General features: G+C 44.4%; 1 protein-coding gene across 1 annotated transcript in view; it reads left to right on the top strand.

The window, feature by feature from the left end:
• Positions 1–14,383, top strand: part of CCNB3 (cyclin B3) — a gene marked incomplete at its 5' end in the record, with an annotated part of 83,728 nt that overhangs the window by 31,489 nt on the left and 37,856 nt on the right. Inside the window, one exon of the mRNA XM_080652937.1 lies at positions 8,374–8,504. Coding sequence (XP_080509063.1) covers positions 8,374–8,504 — 131 coding nt within the window. The remainder of the gene's footprint in view (positions 1–8,373; positions 8,505–14,383) is intronic.

Raw genomic sequence — 14,383 nt, 5'->3', positions numbered from 1 at the left:
AACTTCCCTCTCAGGACTGCTTTTGCTGTGTCCCAGAGATTTTGCATTGTTGTGTATTCATTTTAATTTGTTTCCATGAACTTTTTTATTTTGTTCTTGATCTCATTGGTAACTCATTCATTGTTTAGTAATATGCTATTTAGCCTCCATGTGTTTGAATGACTTTGAGTGTTTTTACTGTAGTTGATTTCTAATTTCATTCCACTGTGATCTGAGAAGATGCTTGATATGATTTCAATATTCTTGAACTTGTATAAACTTGTTTTGTGTGCTAACATGTGGTCTATCTTTGTGAATGATCCAAGTGCACTTGAGAAGAATGTATATTCTGCTGTGTTGGGTTGAAATGTTCTATAAATGTCAATTAAATCCATCTGATCCAGTGTGTTTTTTAGAGTCTGTTTCCTTGTTAAGTTTTTGTCTGGAAGATCTATCCAGTGAAGTCAGAGGGGTGTTGAAGTCCCCTACTATGACTGTATTGTTGTCGATTTCTTCGTTAAACTCCTCTAGAAGATTTAAAAAATATATTTAGGTGCTCCTATGTTAGATATATATATATATATATATTAGAGGCCCAGTGCACGAAATTTGTGCAAGGGGGTGTGTGTCCCTCAGCCCAGCCTGCACCCTCTCCAATATGGGACCCCTCGAGGGATGTCCAACCGCCTGTTTAGGCCCGATCACAGTAGGATTGGGCCTAAACAGGCAGTCGGACTTCCCTCTCACAATCCAGGACTGCTGGCTCCCAACTGCTTGCCTGCCTGCCTTCCTGATTGCCTCTAAACGCTTCTGCCTGCCAGCCTGATCACCCCCTAACCACTCCCCTGCCAGCCTGATTGATGCCTAACTGCTCCCCTGCAGGCCTGGTCACCCCTAATTGTCCTCCCCTGCATGCTTGATTGCCCCCAACTGCCCTCCCTTGCAGGCCTGGTCCCTCCCAAATGCCCTCCCCTGCTGGCCTGATCGCCCACAACTGCCCTCCCTTGCAGGCCTGGAACCTTCCAACTGCCCTCCCTTGCTGGCCATCTTGTGGTGGCCATCTTGTGTCCACATGAGGGCAGGATCTTTGACCACATAGGAGCAGCCATCTTGTGTGTTGGAGTTATGGTCAATTTGCATATTACTCTTTTATTAGATAGGATAGAGGCCTGGTGCACGGGTGGGGGCCAGCTGGTTTGCCCTGAAGGATGTCCTGGATCAGGGTGGGGGTTTCCTTGGGGCATGGGGCGGCCTGGGTGAGGGGCCTGTGGTGGTTTGCAGGCTGGCCACGCCCTCCAGTGACCCAAGTGGAGGCCCAGGGATCTGGGATTTATTTATCTTTTAAAATTGAAACTTTGTAGCCTTTAGTGGAGCCAAACCTCCTGCTTGCTCCGTGGCTGCAGCCATTTTTTTTGGATTTATTTATCATCTATAATTGAAACTTTGTAGCCTTAAGCAGAGGCCAAGGCAGGCCAGGGCTGGGGAAACTTGGCTTCCTCCATCACCAGGGACAATTCAAGCCTCCTGCTCTCTCCAGCTCTGTGGCTGCCACCATTTTTGTTGGAATTTATTTATCTTCTATAATTGAAAGTTTGTAGCCTTGAGTGGAGGCCTGGGCCGGCAGGGTGTGTGGAAAGCTTGGCTTCCTCCATTGCCGGAGAAACCCAAGCCTCCTGCTCACTCCATGGCCGCAGCCATCTTGGTTGGGTTAATTTGCATACTCGTTCTTGATTGGCTCATGGGCGTGGCTTGTTGGTGTAGCAGAGTGATGGCTAATTTGCATATTACTCTTTTATTAGGATATGTTTACCAGGGTTATATCCTCTTGTTGGATTTATCCCTTTAGTATTATGTAGTGACCTTTGTTGTCTCTTGTGATGGTCTTTCTTTTAAAGTCTGTTTTGTTTGATATGAGTATTGCTACTCCAGCTTTTTTTTCTTTTTTATTTGCATGGAAAAACTTTTCCCATCATTTCACTCTCATTCTGTGTATGTCTTTTGTTTTGAGGTTGGTCTCTTGTAAACAGCATATAGTTGGGTCATGTTTTTTAATCCATTCAGCTACCCTATGCCTTTTGATTTTTAGTATTTATTCCATTTACATTTAGGGTTATTATTATTACTAGGGGCCTGGTGCATGAATTTCGTGCATGGGGGGGTGAGTCCCTCAGCCCAGCCTGCACCCTCTCCAATCTGGGAGCGCTCAGGGGATGTCCTACTGACAGGTTAGGCCTGCTCCCCATGGTTCTCTGCTCTCTGCGGACTTGCCTGCTTGATGCCACCACAGGCCCTGGTGTCTGTTCTCTGTGGGGGCCTGCTTGCCCTTTGCTGCCGGGGCCAGGGGCAAGCAGGGACTCTTCTGTCTGCTCTCTGGCTCACCACCGCAGAGGCAAGCAGTGCCCTGGTGGCTGGTCTCTGTGGGGGCCCTGCAGGGGACTTCTTGCCCCTCTCTGCCACATCCAGGGGCAAGCAGGGCCCTGCTGTCTGCTTGCTCTCTGTGGGGGATGTTCCCGCCCTGCCCCCAGCCGCTTGCGCACACGCCGGCTCAGAGTGCCTGGGTCCTGGGGATGTTCCCACCTCACCCCCGGCTGCTCTGCACCTGCATGTGTAGGCCCAGAGTGGCCTGGGGTTGTTCCGGGACCCCAGGTGCTCGGGCCTATGGGCCTACAGGCTCAGAGCGTCTTGGGTCCCGAGGACGCCCGTCCCTGGCTCCCAGGCTGCTTGGTGCTGGTGCAGACACAAGTGGCCGCCCTGCCCCCAGCCGCTTGGCACCTGCATATGCAAATTAACCCGTCATCTTTGGCGGGCTAATTTGCATACTCACTCCTGATTGGCTGGTGGGCGTCATGAAGTGATGGTCAATTTAAATCTTTCTCTTTTATTAGTGTAGATTATTATTTTTAAACTAGAGGCCCAATGCATGACAATTCATGCAAGAATAGGCCTTTCTTCCCCTGGCTGCCAGCACCGCCTTTGCTCCGGCCCGGAGCCGCCTTTCTGCCTTTCCATGCTGCCCAGAGGCCTGGAGCTTCTTGGGCGGTGCAGAACGCCTGCATCATTGCCATGGTGACAATGCAAGCGTCCCACCCCCCTCCTGGCTGCTCTGTGCCTTTGTATGCAAATTAACCCACCATCTTTGTTTGGTTAATTTGCATAATCACTCCTGATTGGCTGGTGGGCGTAGCAAAGGTACAGTTAATTTGCATGTTTCTCTTTTATTAGTGTAGATATATTTTATTGATTTTTTTACAGAGAGGAAGAGAGAGGGATAGAGAGTTAGAAACATCGATGAGAGAGAAACATCGATCAGCTGTCTCCTGCACACCCCCTACTGGGGATGTGCCTACAACCAAGGTACATGCCCTTGGCCAGAATCAAACCTGGGACCCTTGAGTCCGCAGGCCAACGCTCTATCCACTGAGCCAAACTGGTCAGGAGTAGGGTTATTATTGATAGGTACTTATTTATTGCCATTTTAATTCTGTATGGCTAGGTTTCTCTCTCTGTTTCTTCTTATTATTACAGCAATCCCTTTAGCATTTCTTGTAATGCTGGCTTGGTGATGATGTACTCCTTTAGCCTCTTTTTATCTGGGGAGCTCTTTATTTGACCATCTATTTTGAATGATAGCCTTGTTGGATATAATAATCTTGGTCTCAGATCCTTGCTTTCCATTACCTTGAGTACTTCATGCCACGCCCTTCTGACCTGTAGAGTTTCAGATGAGAAATCTGGTGTCAGCCTTATGGGCACTCCTTTGTAGGAAACAGTTTTATTTTCTACTGCTGCATTTAAGATTCTTTCTTTGTCTTTAATTTTTGGCATTTTAATTATGGTGTGTCTGGGCATGGGCCTGTTTGGATTCTTCTTGTTTGGGGTTTTCTGTGCCTCCTGGACTTGTGTGGCTTTGTCTTTTACCAGGTTAGGGAAGTTTTCTGCCATTTCTTCAAACACCTTCTCTATGTATTTCTCCCTTTCTGCTTCTTCTGGCACACCTGCTATTCTAATATTGTTACATTTCACATTGTCCAACAACTCCCTTAACCAGTTAACTGCCACATGTCCAAAATGGAAACCATCTCCACATGCCACTATATCTTGAATTTAATTAAAAATCAATTTGCAATGAATATTATAAAAATAAATATATTACTCACAAATTGGGTGTTCTTGAATATTTTCAGTTGAAAATTCTCATGAAAAATTATTTTAAAGTTGGTCAGGGCTGCCACTTAGAGAAAACATTTTTTTCAAAAATTCTTCCAGAGAACATTTTTAATGATTTTTACATAATATATACACAGTTAAAAAAAGTATTATTTATACTTAGTTATTATTAAAATTGCCTCAGTTTATGATAAAGTTGGAAACACAGTACAACACATAATGGAACATTACAATGTTTACAAAATTATTTGGTTTCTTTTTGCTGTTTTCTACCAATACTAGTAGAAGAGCATACCAGACACTTTTTCTACATAGACTTTTTTCCCCATTCGGCGGATATTCCCCCAAAAAATGTCATTTATATAATCTGGATGGCAAGTCGGTGGCATAATGTTTTCCTTTCTCACGTCGTGATAATTTTTGTTTTTGAGTTAATTGCCTGATTACCTGTAACTGGAAATCACCACATGTAATATTGCTATTTTTTTTTTCGGCTATAGACATGCAAGGCATGTGGGGAAGGTCTGCACTTGAGTCTATAGACGCTTATGGTGTACAAAGGATTAAGCTGTCCTGTTTTTAAATTGTTTCTTTCTTTTTAGTTTTCTAATTGAGTGATATTTTCCATTCTGTTTTCGAATTCACTGATTCAACCCTCAGCTTCCCCTAATCTGCTGTGTATTCCTTCCAATGTGTTCTTTATTTGTGTTATGTCATTCTTTATCTCAGACTGTTCTTTTTTCATAGTTACTATATTCTTTTTCATGCTGTTGATCATCTTTACCATCATTACTCTGAACTCTGTGTCGGATAAATTTCTTATCTCTGCTTCATTTATCTCTTCTTCTGGAGAATTCTCTAGTTCTTTCATTTGGGGGTTGTTTCTTTGTCTGGTCATTTTGGCATTCTGTTTGGGTTTGTGGCTATGTACAGGCAGTCCTTGGGCTACATTGGACTCAACTTACATTGTTTCATGGTTATGTCACCATCTCCCATTTACAGTATTTATAAAAAAAAAGTTCCATCATTTTGACGTATGTACATATGTACTTCATGTTTTTTATTATTTATTTACCACAAGTAAAGGTCAGGAATTATCTTTCTTTTAAATTTTTTTTACTATTTCACTCCATTACTGCTGTGTATGTGCTCCATGTGAGTGACGTAGGTGCTTATGTAGGTGAGTTCTGACTTATGGCGAAAATCGCGTTATCGGAACAGATCTCCGATGTAACCCGAGGATTGCCTGTATTATGTAGATCCTTGACACCTCTCAATCGCTAGTGCAGGACAGTGTTAAAGGCTTTTTATGATGAATTAGATCAGGCAAAGACTCAAAGCCTCTAGAGACTGCCTCTGCCTATAGACCAGCCATGGGCAAACTATGGCCCGCGGGCCGCATCCGGCCCGTTCGGCTGTTCTATCCGGCCTGTGGAGCCAAAAGAGCGGAGGGTTCTCTTGCTCTCCCCTCTGCTCCTTTACTTTGAATTTATATTAGTTCACACAAACACTCCATTCATGCTTTTGTTCTGGCCCTCCGGTCCAGTTTAAGAACCCATTGTGGCCCTGGAGTCAAAAAGTTTGCCCACCCCTGCTATAGACTGATAGGATTTCAATTTGAATTGCCTCCCAGGTAATTGTCCTCAGGTGTGGCAAGAGTTTCTTTCAATAGGGTGGGGCAGTTTCTTCTGCCTGGAGGCTAATGTTATTTTAGTCTCTTAAGTAGCCTCAGGGCAAGTTGTTTTCCAATAGGGTGTGCCAACTGTCTTCCCCCAGGCAAGGCAAATGTCTCTGTGGGAAAGAAGATGTCCTCCACAGTGTGAGGGAATTACTCAGGATATTTGGGGTGTCTGCCTTCTGAGCTCTATCCCCTGAGTCCCCCAGTCCTGGCTTCTACTCTCATAGCTCCAATCCACTTCACCCTCCCTCTGCTGGAGCACAAGGTGGGTGGCTCCACAGGGCATGCTTTGCATTGGCCCTTTAAGAGGGTGCCTGAATTTTTAGCTGTTACTCTCTGGCAGACAGCAGCCCGATGCTTTTCACAGTCAGATGTTTTGTGGGTACCCTCCTCACTTTTGGTGCTCTCTGCTGGGGAGCCAAGCTTGGGGATTATATCCAGAGTTCTCAGTGTCAACCCCCCCACAGCTCAGATATCTCTCCAGGACTTCAGTTGCTCTCTGTGGGCACCCAGCCAGCCCTTTCCTGCCTCCACCCCTCCTACCAGTCTCTATACAGTCTCCACTTTTGGTCCTTGGGTGTCAGGGTTCGCTCCTGCAAGTTTCCTGTTGATTATTCAGGAAGTTTTTCTGTATTTTAGTTGTAATACCAGTTTGTTCCTGGGAGCATATCCATGCAGCATCCACTTACTCTGCCACCATTTTTTATCTCCCCTTACATAAGTTGTTGATCTTCTTATCCAGACTGTTTAAGAACTGTATGACTCTTATTCTGAATTATTTTTCTTACATATTGCATGCATTCATTTAGTTCCTTTTCTGGTGATTCCTCCTTTTCTTTCCTTTGGGGGTTCTTTGTCTCCCCATTTTTGCTCTCACCAAAGGGTCCAGGCACTGAGTCGTGTGGGGCCTATGGCTGAAGCAGCTGGCTTGGTTGGAGGGTCTGTGCTTAAGTATTTTGGTGTTGAAACTGTCCCAGATTTAGCCAGTAGGGTCCCCTTCAGTCTGACTACTGTGACATACTCTCATACTTTTTTTTTAGCAGTTTCTTTCCAGCATAACAGGATGTTCCAGATTCATCTTGTACCTATTTTATCTCAGTTCTGGAATGGCACCAGAGATCAAGATCTCAGTGCTAGATGTGTTAATGGGGTGTCTCATTTTTCTGACTTTTCAATATATAGAACTGGGATATATCTGCATGTATACACACATCCATGCATGTATGTACATAAAATACATACACATGTATCTATACACACAGATACACACATATTCTATACTAGAGGCCCGATGCACGAAAATTGTGCAAGGGACTCGGCCGCCCCTATGGCAGCAGATGCCTTGGCCCCCGCCCACTGTGGCAGGTGCCTCTGCCTTGGCCCCTGCTGCCGCAGCTTTGTCTGGAAGGTCGTCCAGAAGGACATCCAGTCTAATTAGCATATTACCCTTTTATTATTATAGATGTTCAGATGTATATATAGATATCCATATTTAAAAATCATGAGTTTACACAGTCCTCATTCCAATAAACAGGATTCCTTCTTTTATTTTCTGATCCATGCTTTTATGTTTCTTCTTCTACAATAAGAACCCTGGGTCCCAAGAACATCAACACATTTACTCAATACTGTAATATTTCTAAAAGAGTTTCAAAATTACTGCATCTATACCATCATAATAAACCTACTAAAAAGAGGTCCATATTCATTGGCAATATTCCCTGACACTCCACAAATCCACCCTTATTGACGGTGTATATATTGAGGGTATACTGTATAGTCTAATATTGTGTTTACTTGAGCTAATTGTTTCTTTTCTTATATTATGTTCTTTTTTCTTTAGTATGGTTATGGTATTTATTTGGAATATCATAGGTTCAATTTATTTCATTTTAAAGGTATAACTTATAAATTTAATTTTACTGACATTATTTGTAGATCCAGGATCTCTCCTACTGTTTAATACAATTAGTCATGATTAGAGTATGGGGTGGAGCTCCTCAGAGTTCCATATTAAATATCCCTTCAATGAAATGGAATAAATATATCACAGGTAGTGTTGTGTTAGAGCTTGACCCTGAAAACCTAGTTTACCTTAGTATACCCAGGCAGCAAAGCCAGTTATATTGCCCCCAACCCCCCACCTCTGAACATCTTCTGGGGTGAAAGTGGAATGTGATATTAGCAAAACACCTTTTGGAGAATTTGCCAGCCAGTATGCCTAACATGGAGATAAGAACTACTTACTATATTTCTTAGAATCATTTAAATAAATGAGGCATGTGGCCTGCTGGCCGTGAGTTTGACATGCTTGATTTAGGGCTGCTATTTAGCTAATAATTACCAGTTGTACTGTTCTGCTAGCTTTCACTGTGATTAGTCCACACCAGTACTATACTGGTTGTGAGATATTTTGATTATTCCTGGAACACTCAACCAAAGTGTCTAGGGTGGGGATGTGGATCAGGACTTTCCTATAAGAGCCACCTATTGGGTAATATATTGTTTTCTCAATTTCTTTGCTGCCTTCTCTCCCTTATTTTTTGTAGGCTTCTCAGAGTCCATCTGACCAACCCAAGAAGGAAGCTAATAAGGAGGTTGTTAAAGACATTTCCAAGAAGATAAACAGGAACACACCTGCTCTGGAGTTGGCCAAAAACAATGAGATAAATATAAAAAAGTAAGAGGTGACACAGATGGCATTGTTTTAGATGGTAAAGGACAGTGTGTGACATCCTTTTGACTTCCTTTTGTCCACATTGAAAACATGTTTAATAAGCCATGTTGGTGATTACTACATTAACTTTGGTTGCTGAGGTGGGCTCAGCTGTGGTTGCTAAAATGTTACAGGCCTCTTTTCTCCCTCTCTTTTTCCACGGGGTGTTTGCATATTGAAAGAGCTGTTGTCATTGGGGAATTTGCCAAAAGATCTTGTGTTCACCTTTTATATCTTTTAGTAATTCAGTCCCTGTTTGAACTATCTGTACTTGAGAGTTTGGGGGCAACTTAAATTTTTAGAGAATTCTTAGCAGCTATTTGATAGCTTGCTAGTCCGCTTATCCATTAGAAGCTTTAGGGGAGGTTTTCCCCTTGTTATTGGATAGAGATTACTGTTTCCCTAGGCCAAAAACATGTGTTTTCCAGATGTTACAGGGAACTGTTCATAGGTTCTGTAAATACAGTAGATATAAGTATTCCCATCTAGGATTAGAGAAAGGATTTAACCTTGGGAAAAATTCTATTGGAAGAGAAGTTAAGAGAGTGGAGTGAGATGTTTCTATATCTTCTCATTCTAGTGGGAATTACTTCTTCAGGGAAGAATAGAATAAGTTATATAGATATCTATAATGGGGCTAAGCATGGGTTCCAAATGGTAAGGGGGGAAAGTTGGGGAACTTCAGAAAATTAACATGCCAGGTCCACAGGACACTGTGAATTACCTAACTAAAAGCAATCAAACCAGAAGATTAGCGGTTAGCCCTACTTGGTTTATTTTTTTAAATGTATTTTTATTGATTTCAGAGAGGAAGGAAGAGGGAGAGAGAGATAGAAACAACAATGATGACAGAGAATCATTGATTGGCTGCCTCCTGCACACCCCCTACTGGGGATCCAGCCCAAAACCCAGGTTTGTGCCCTGACTAGGAATTGAACTGTGACCTCCTGGTTCATAGACCTACGCTCAGCCCCAAAAGAAACCCTGTGCCTTTAGCTATCATATCTCAATTCCACCATCCTTCTGAGCTCTAAGCAACTACTAATCTATTTTCCATCTCTATAGATTTGCCTTTTCTATACATTTCATATAAATGGAATTATATAATTTGTGGTCTTATGTGTCTAGCTTCTTTCATGTAGCATAATGTTTTCAAGGTTCAGCCATGTTGTAGCAGGTATGAGTACTTCATTCCTTTTTATTTCCAAATATTCCATCCCATGGATGGATATACCATATTTTGTTTATCCATTCATCAGTTGGTGGACATTTGGGTTGTTTCCACCTTTTGGTTATTCTGAATAGTGCTCGTATGAACATTCATATACCAGTTTTTGTTTGAACACTTATTTTCAACTAGAGGCCTGGTGCAGTGGATGGATTTGTGCATGGGGGAGGGGAGTCCCTCAGTCTGGCCTGCTCCCTCTTGCAATCTGGGACCCCTCAGGGGATGACTGACTGCTGGTTTAGCCCGATCCCTGCAGGCCATGCCAGGCAGTCAGACATCCCCCGAGGGATGTAGCAGTGTGCCAAGCAGCAGGTGGCCAGGGAGGAGCCCGCCTGAGCTGGTGTCATGCTGCTTGTGCTCATCCCAGTCTGCTGCGCCTGCCACCACTGCTCAGTAGCATTGCTGCAGTGTCAGGAGAGGCTCCTGCCGTGGCAGCTGTACTCGCCAGCTGTGAGCCTGGCTTCTAGCTTAGCGGTGATCCCCCTGTGAGAGCGTACAAACAACCAGGGGGCAGCTCCTGCATTGAGCATCTGCCCCCTGGTGGTCAGTGTGCATCATAGCAACTGGTCGACCGGTTGTTCCGGTTGTTCGTTCATAACAGTTGCTTAGGTCAGTGGTCGGCAAACTCATTAGTCAACAGAGCCAAATATCAACAGTACAATGGTTGAAATTTCTTTTGAGAGCCAAATTTTTAAAATTTAAACTATATAGGTAGGTACATTGTTATTAACTTAATTAGGGTACTCCTAAGCTGGCCTTTGCTAAAAACTCAATGGTCAAAAGAGCCGCATGAGGCTTGCGAGCCGCAGTTTGCCGATCACTGGCTTAGGCTTTTATATATACTAGAGACCCGGTACATGAAAATTCATGCACTGGAGGGGGCGGGGCGTCCCTCAGCCCAGCCTGCCCCCTCTCACAGTCCGGGAGCCCTCAGGGGTGGGAGGCAACCTGGCGATCAGGGGAAGGCAACGCCCCCATCACACCTCTGCTGCTGCCTCGGGCCGGCCCTGAGTGGCTGGGCAGCCACTATCCAAGGCTTGCCTGTGCCTCAGGCCGGCCCTGGGTGGCTGGGGGTTTGAGGGGACTGTGCGCCGCCATCTTGTGGCTGTGGGCACTGTCATCTTTGAGGGCATGGAAGTCAATTAGCATATTCCCTCCTTATTGGCTGTGGGTGCTTCCACCTTTGTGAGAGTGTGATGGTCAATTAGCATATTTCCTCTTTATTAGATAGGATAGACTAAGAGGCCTGGTGCACGAATTCATGCACCAGTGGGGTCCCTCAGCCTGGCCTGTGGGATTAGGCCAAAAATGGCTCTCTGACATTCCCCAAGGGGTTCTGGATTGCAAGAGGGCACAGGCCAGGCTCAGGGACCCCACTGGTGGATGATTGGGGCCGGGCAGGGATGCAGGAGGTTGGCCAGTTGGGGAGGGACCATAGGAGGGCTCCAGGGTGTGTCCAGCCCATCTTGCTCAGTCCTGATCAGCTGGACTCCAGCAGCAAGCTAACCTGGTCAGAGCGTCTGCCCCTGGTGGTCAGTGCATGTCATAGTGACTGGTTGACTGGTCGACTGTCTGTCCCCTGGTGGTCAGTGCACATCAAAGTGAGTGGTTAAGCAGCCTTAGCATATCAATAGCATATTGCACTTTGATTGGTTGAACAGATGACTGGACGACCAGACACTTAGCATATTAGGCTTTTATTATATAGGATTCTTTTGTGTATATTCCTAGGAATGTAATTGCTAGGTCAAATGGCAATTCCATGTTGGACTCTTTGAGGAACTGCCAAACTATATTCTACAATGGTTGTACTATTTTACAGTCCTACAAGCAATATATGAGGGTTTCTAATTTTCCACATCCCTGTCAACCCTTGCTATCTTTTTTCTTTAAAAAAAAAAAAAAAACTATGGCCATCCTAGTGGGTGTGAAGTAGTATCTCCTTTAGATTGCATTTCTCTGACATTCAACATCTTTCATATGCTTAGTGGCCACTTGCATATCTTCTTTGGAAGAATATCTATTCAGATCCTTTGTCCCCTTTTTATAATTTAGTCATTGAGCTTTTCATTATTGAATTTGTAAGAGTTGAATTTGTACATACTCTAGATATAAGTCCCTGATCAGATAAATGATATGGAAATATTTTTATCCATTCTGTGGGTTGTATTTTCACTTTCCTGTTGGTGTCCCTTGAGGCACAAACACTTTTAATTTTGAGGAATTCAATTTATATTTTCCTTTTGTTGCTTATGTTTTTGGTGTCATCCTATATAGTAAAGAGGTAATATGCAAATTGACTGTCATGCCCTCACAATATAGCTGCCTATGACCAGGCCTGCAGGAGGGTTAGTGAGGGATGACCAAACGACTGAACAAGCAGGCTGCATGGGGCAACCAGGCCAGCAGGGGTGTTAGTGAGGGACGACCAAATGACTGAACAGTAGGCTGCATGGGGTGACCAGGCCAGCGGGGGCGCCGTGAGGGGTGACCAGGTTGGCAGGGGGGCAGTTATGGGTGACCAGGCCAGCAGGAGGGGCAGTAGGAGGAGACTAGGCCAGTGGAGGGGCAGTTAGGGGTGACCAGGCTGGCAGGGGGGGCAGTTGGGGGCAATTAGGCTGGCAGGGGTGTCAGTGAGGGGCAACTAGGCTGGCAGGGGGCAGTTGGGGGCAACCAGGCCAGCAGGGGGCAGTGAGGGGTGACCAGGCTGGCGGGGGGCGCAATTAGGAGCAACCAGGCCGGCAGAGAGGGGGCAGTTGGGGGCGACCTGGCTGGCAGCAGGGGGCAATTAGGGGCGACCAGGCCAGCAGGGGGGGCACTTAGGGGCGATCAGGCCAGCACACATTGTCAGTGAGGGGTGATCAGGCCAGCGGGGGGAGCAGTTAGGAGTGACCAGGCAGGCAGGCAGGCAGGTGAGCAATTAGGAGCCAGAGGTCCAGGATTGTGAGAGGGATATCCGACTGCCAGTTTAGGCCCATAGACAGTCGGATATCCCCTGAGGGGTCCCAGATTGGAGAGGGTTCAGGCTGGGCTGAGGAGACCTCTAGTATTTAATAAGAAACCAGTGCCAAATCCAAGGTTATAGAGATTTACGTTTTTAAATTTTATTGAAATTTTTTTTGTTTCATGTGTACAATTCTATAATACATCATTTATATATTGTACTAGAAGCCCGATGCATGAAGATTCATGCAAGAATGGGCCTTCCTTTCCCTGGCTGCTGGCACTGCCTTTCCACTCCGGCCCCCAGAGCCGCTTCTCTCCGCTCTGGCCCCCGGAGCCGCCTCTCTCCGCTCCAGTCCCTGGAGCTGCCTCTCTCTGCTCTGGCCCTGCCTTTCCACACTGCCCAGAGGCCCTGAGTGGCTGGGGCAGTGCTGAACGCCTGTGTCATCGCCATGGCGATGATGCAAGCATCCCACCCCCAGCTGCTCGGCACCTGCGTATGCAAATTAATCCGGCATCTTTGTTGGGTTAATTTGCATACTCACTCCTGATTGGCTGGTGGGCATCATGAAGGTATGGTCAATTTGCATCTTTCTCTTTTATTAGTGTAGATTGTATGTTCACTACCCCAAGTCAATTCTCCTTCCATCACTATTTATCACCCTTTACTCTCTTCTACCTCCCCCACCTCCCTTTTCCTCTGGTAATCACCATACTATGATCTATGTCCATGATGTGTTTTTTTTCTTTGCTTCTTTTTAAGATTTTCTTTTAAGAGTTTTAAGGTTTTAGCTCTTAGGTTTATTTAGTTAATTTTTGTTGGTGGTGTATGTTAGGGGTTTAAATTAATTGTTTTGCATGTACATATCCAGTTGTTCTAGCACCCTTTTCTTAAATAAACTAATCTTTCTCCATTTAATTGTCTTGACAACCATGTCAAAAATGAATTGACTGTTAAAGGTAAGTGTTTATTTCTGAACTTTTAATTTTATTCTATTGATCTACATGCCTGTCATTATATCAGTACCACAACTATCTTGGTTATTGTTGCTCTGTAAGGCATTTTGAAATTGGGAAGTGTGACTCCTCTAACTTTGTTCCTTTTTTTCAAGATTGTTTTGGCTATTCTGGGTTCCTTGAAATTCCATATAAATTTTAGAATCAGCTTGTAAATTTCTAATAATACAGCTGACATTTCCCTTTTAAAAATAATTCATTGTTTTTTTTTTTGTATTATATTCATAGAGTTAGTTGTATAGCCATCACATCACCACTATCTAATTTTAGAACTTTTCCAATACTCTGTACCCCCCAAAAGAAACTCACCTATTACCAGTCCCTACCCTTTTCAGTCTTCCTTTCTACCCTTCCCTTCAGAGCCCCCACCCATTCTCAGCCCCAGGCAACCACCAATCTACTTTCTGTTATGAATATCCTCTATGGATATGTCTATTCTGGGTGTTTCAGATAAGTGGAATCATATGCTATATAGTTTTTTCGAGGTACTTACTCTTGTTCAGACTGATGATTGTATTTGTTTTTAATCCTCTCTCTTATTCTGATTTCTAGTCATCCAATGATTTAGTTACACCAGGTTACTCACTCTGATTGGACATTAAATCCTATACAAAACAAAGCTTTGCATCTGACACATGTGAACAATGTTTATTTT

Source organism: Plecotus auritus (assembly GCF_963455305.1).
Source record: "Plecotus auritus genome assembly, chromosome: X".
Lineage (NCBI taxonomy): Eukaryota > Metazoa > Chordata > Mammalia > Chiroptera > Vespertilionidae > Plecotus > Plecotus auritus.
This window is presented reverse-complemented; position numbering and strand designations above follow the sequence as displayed.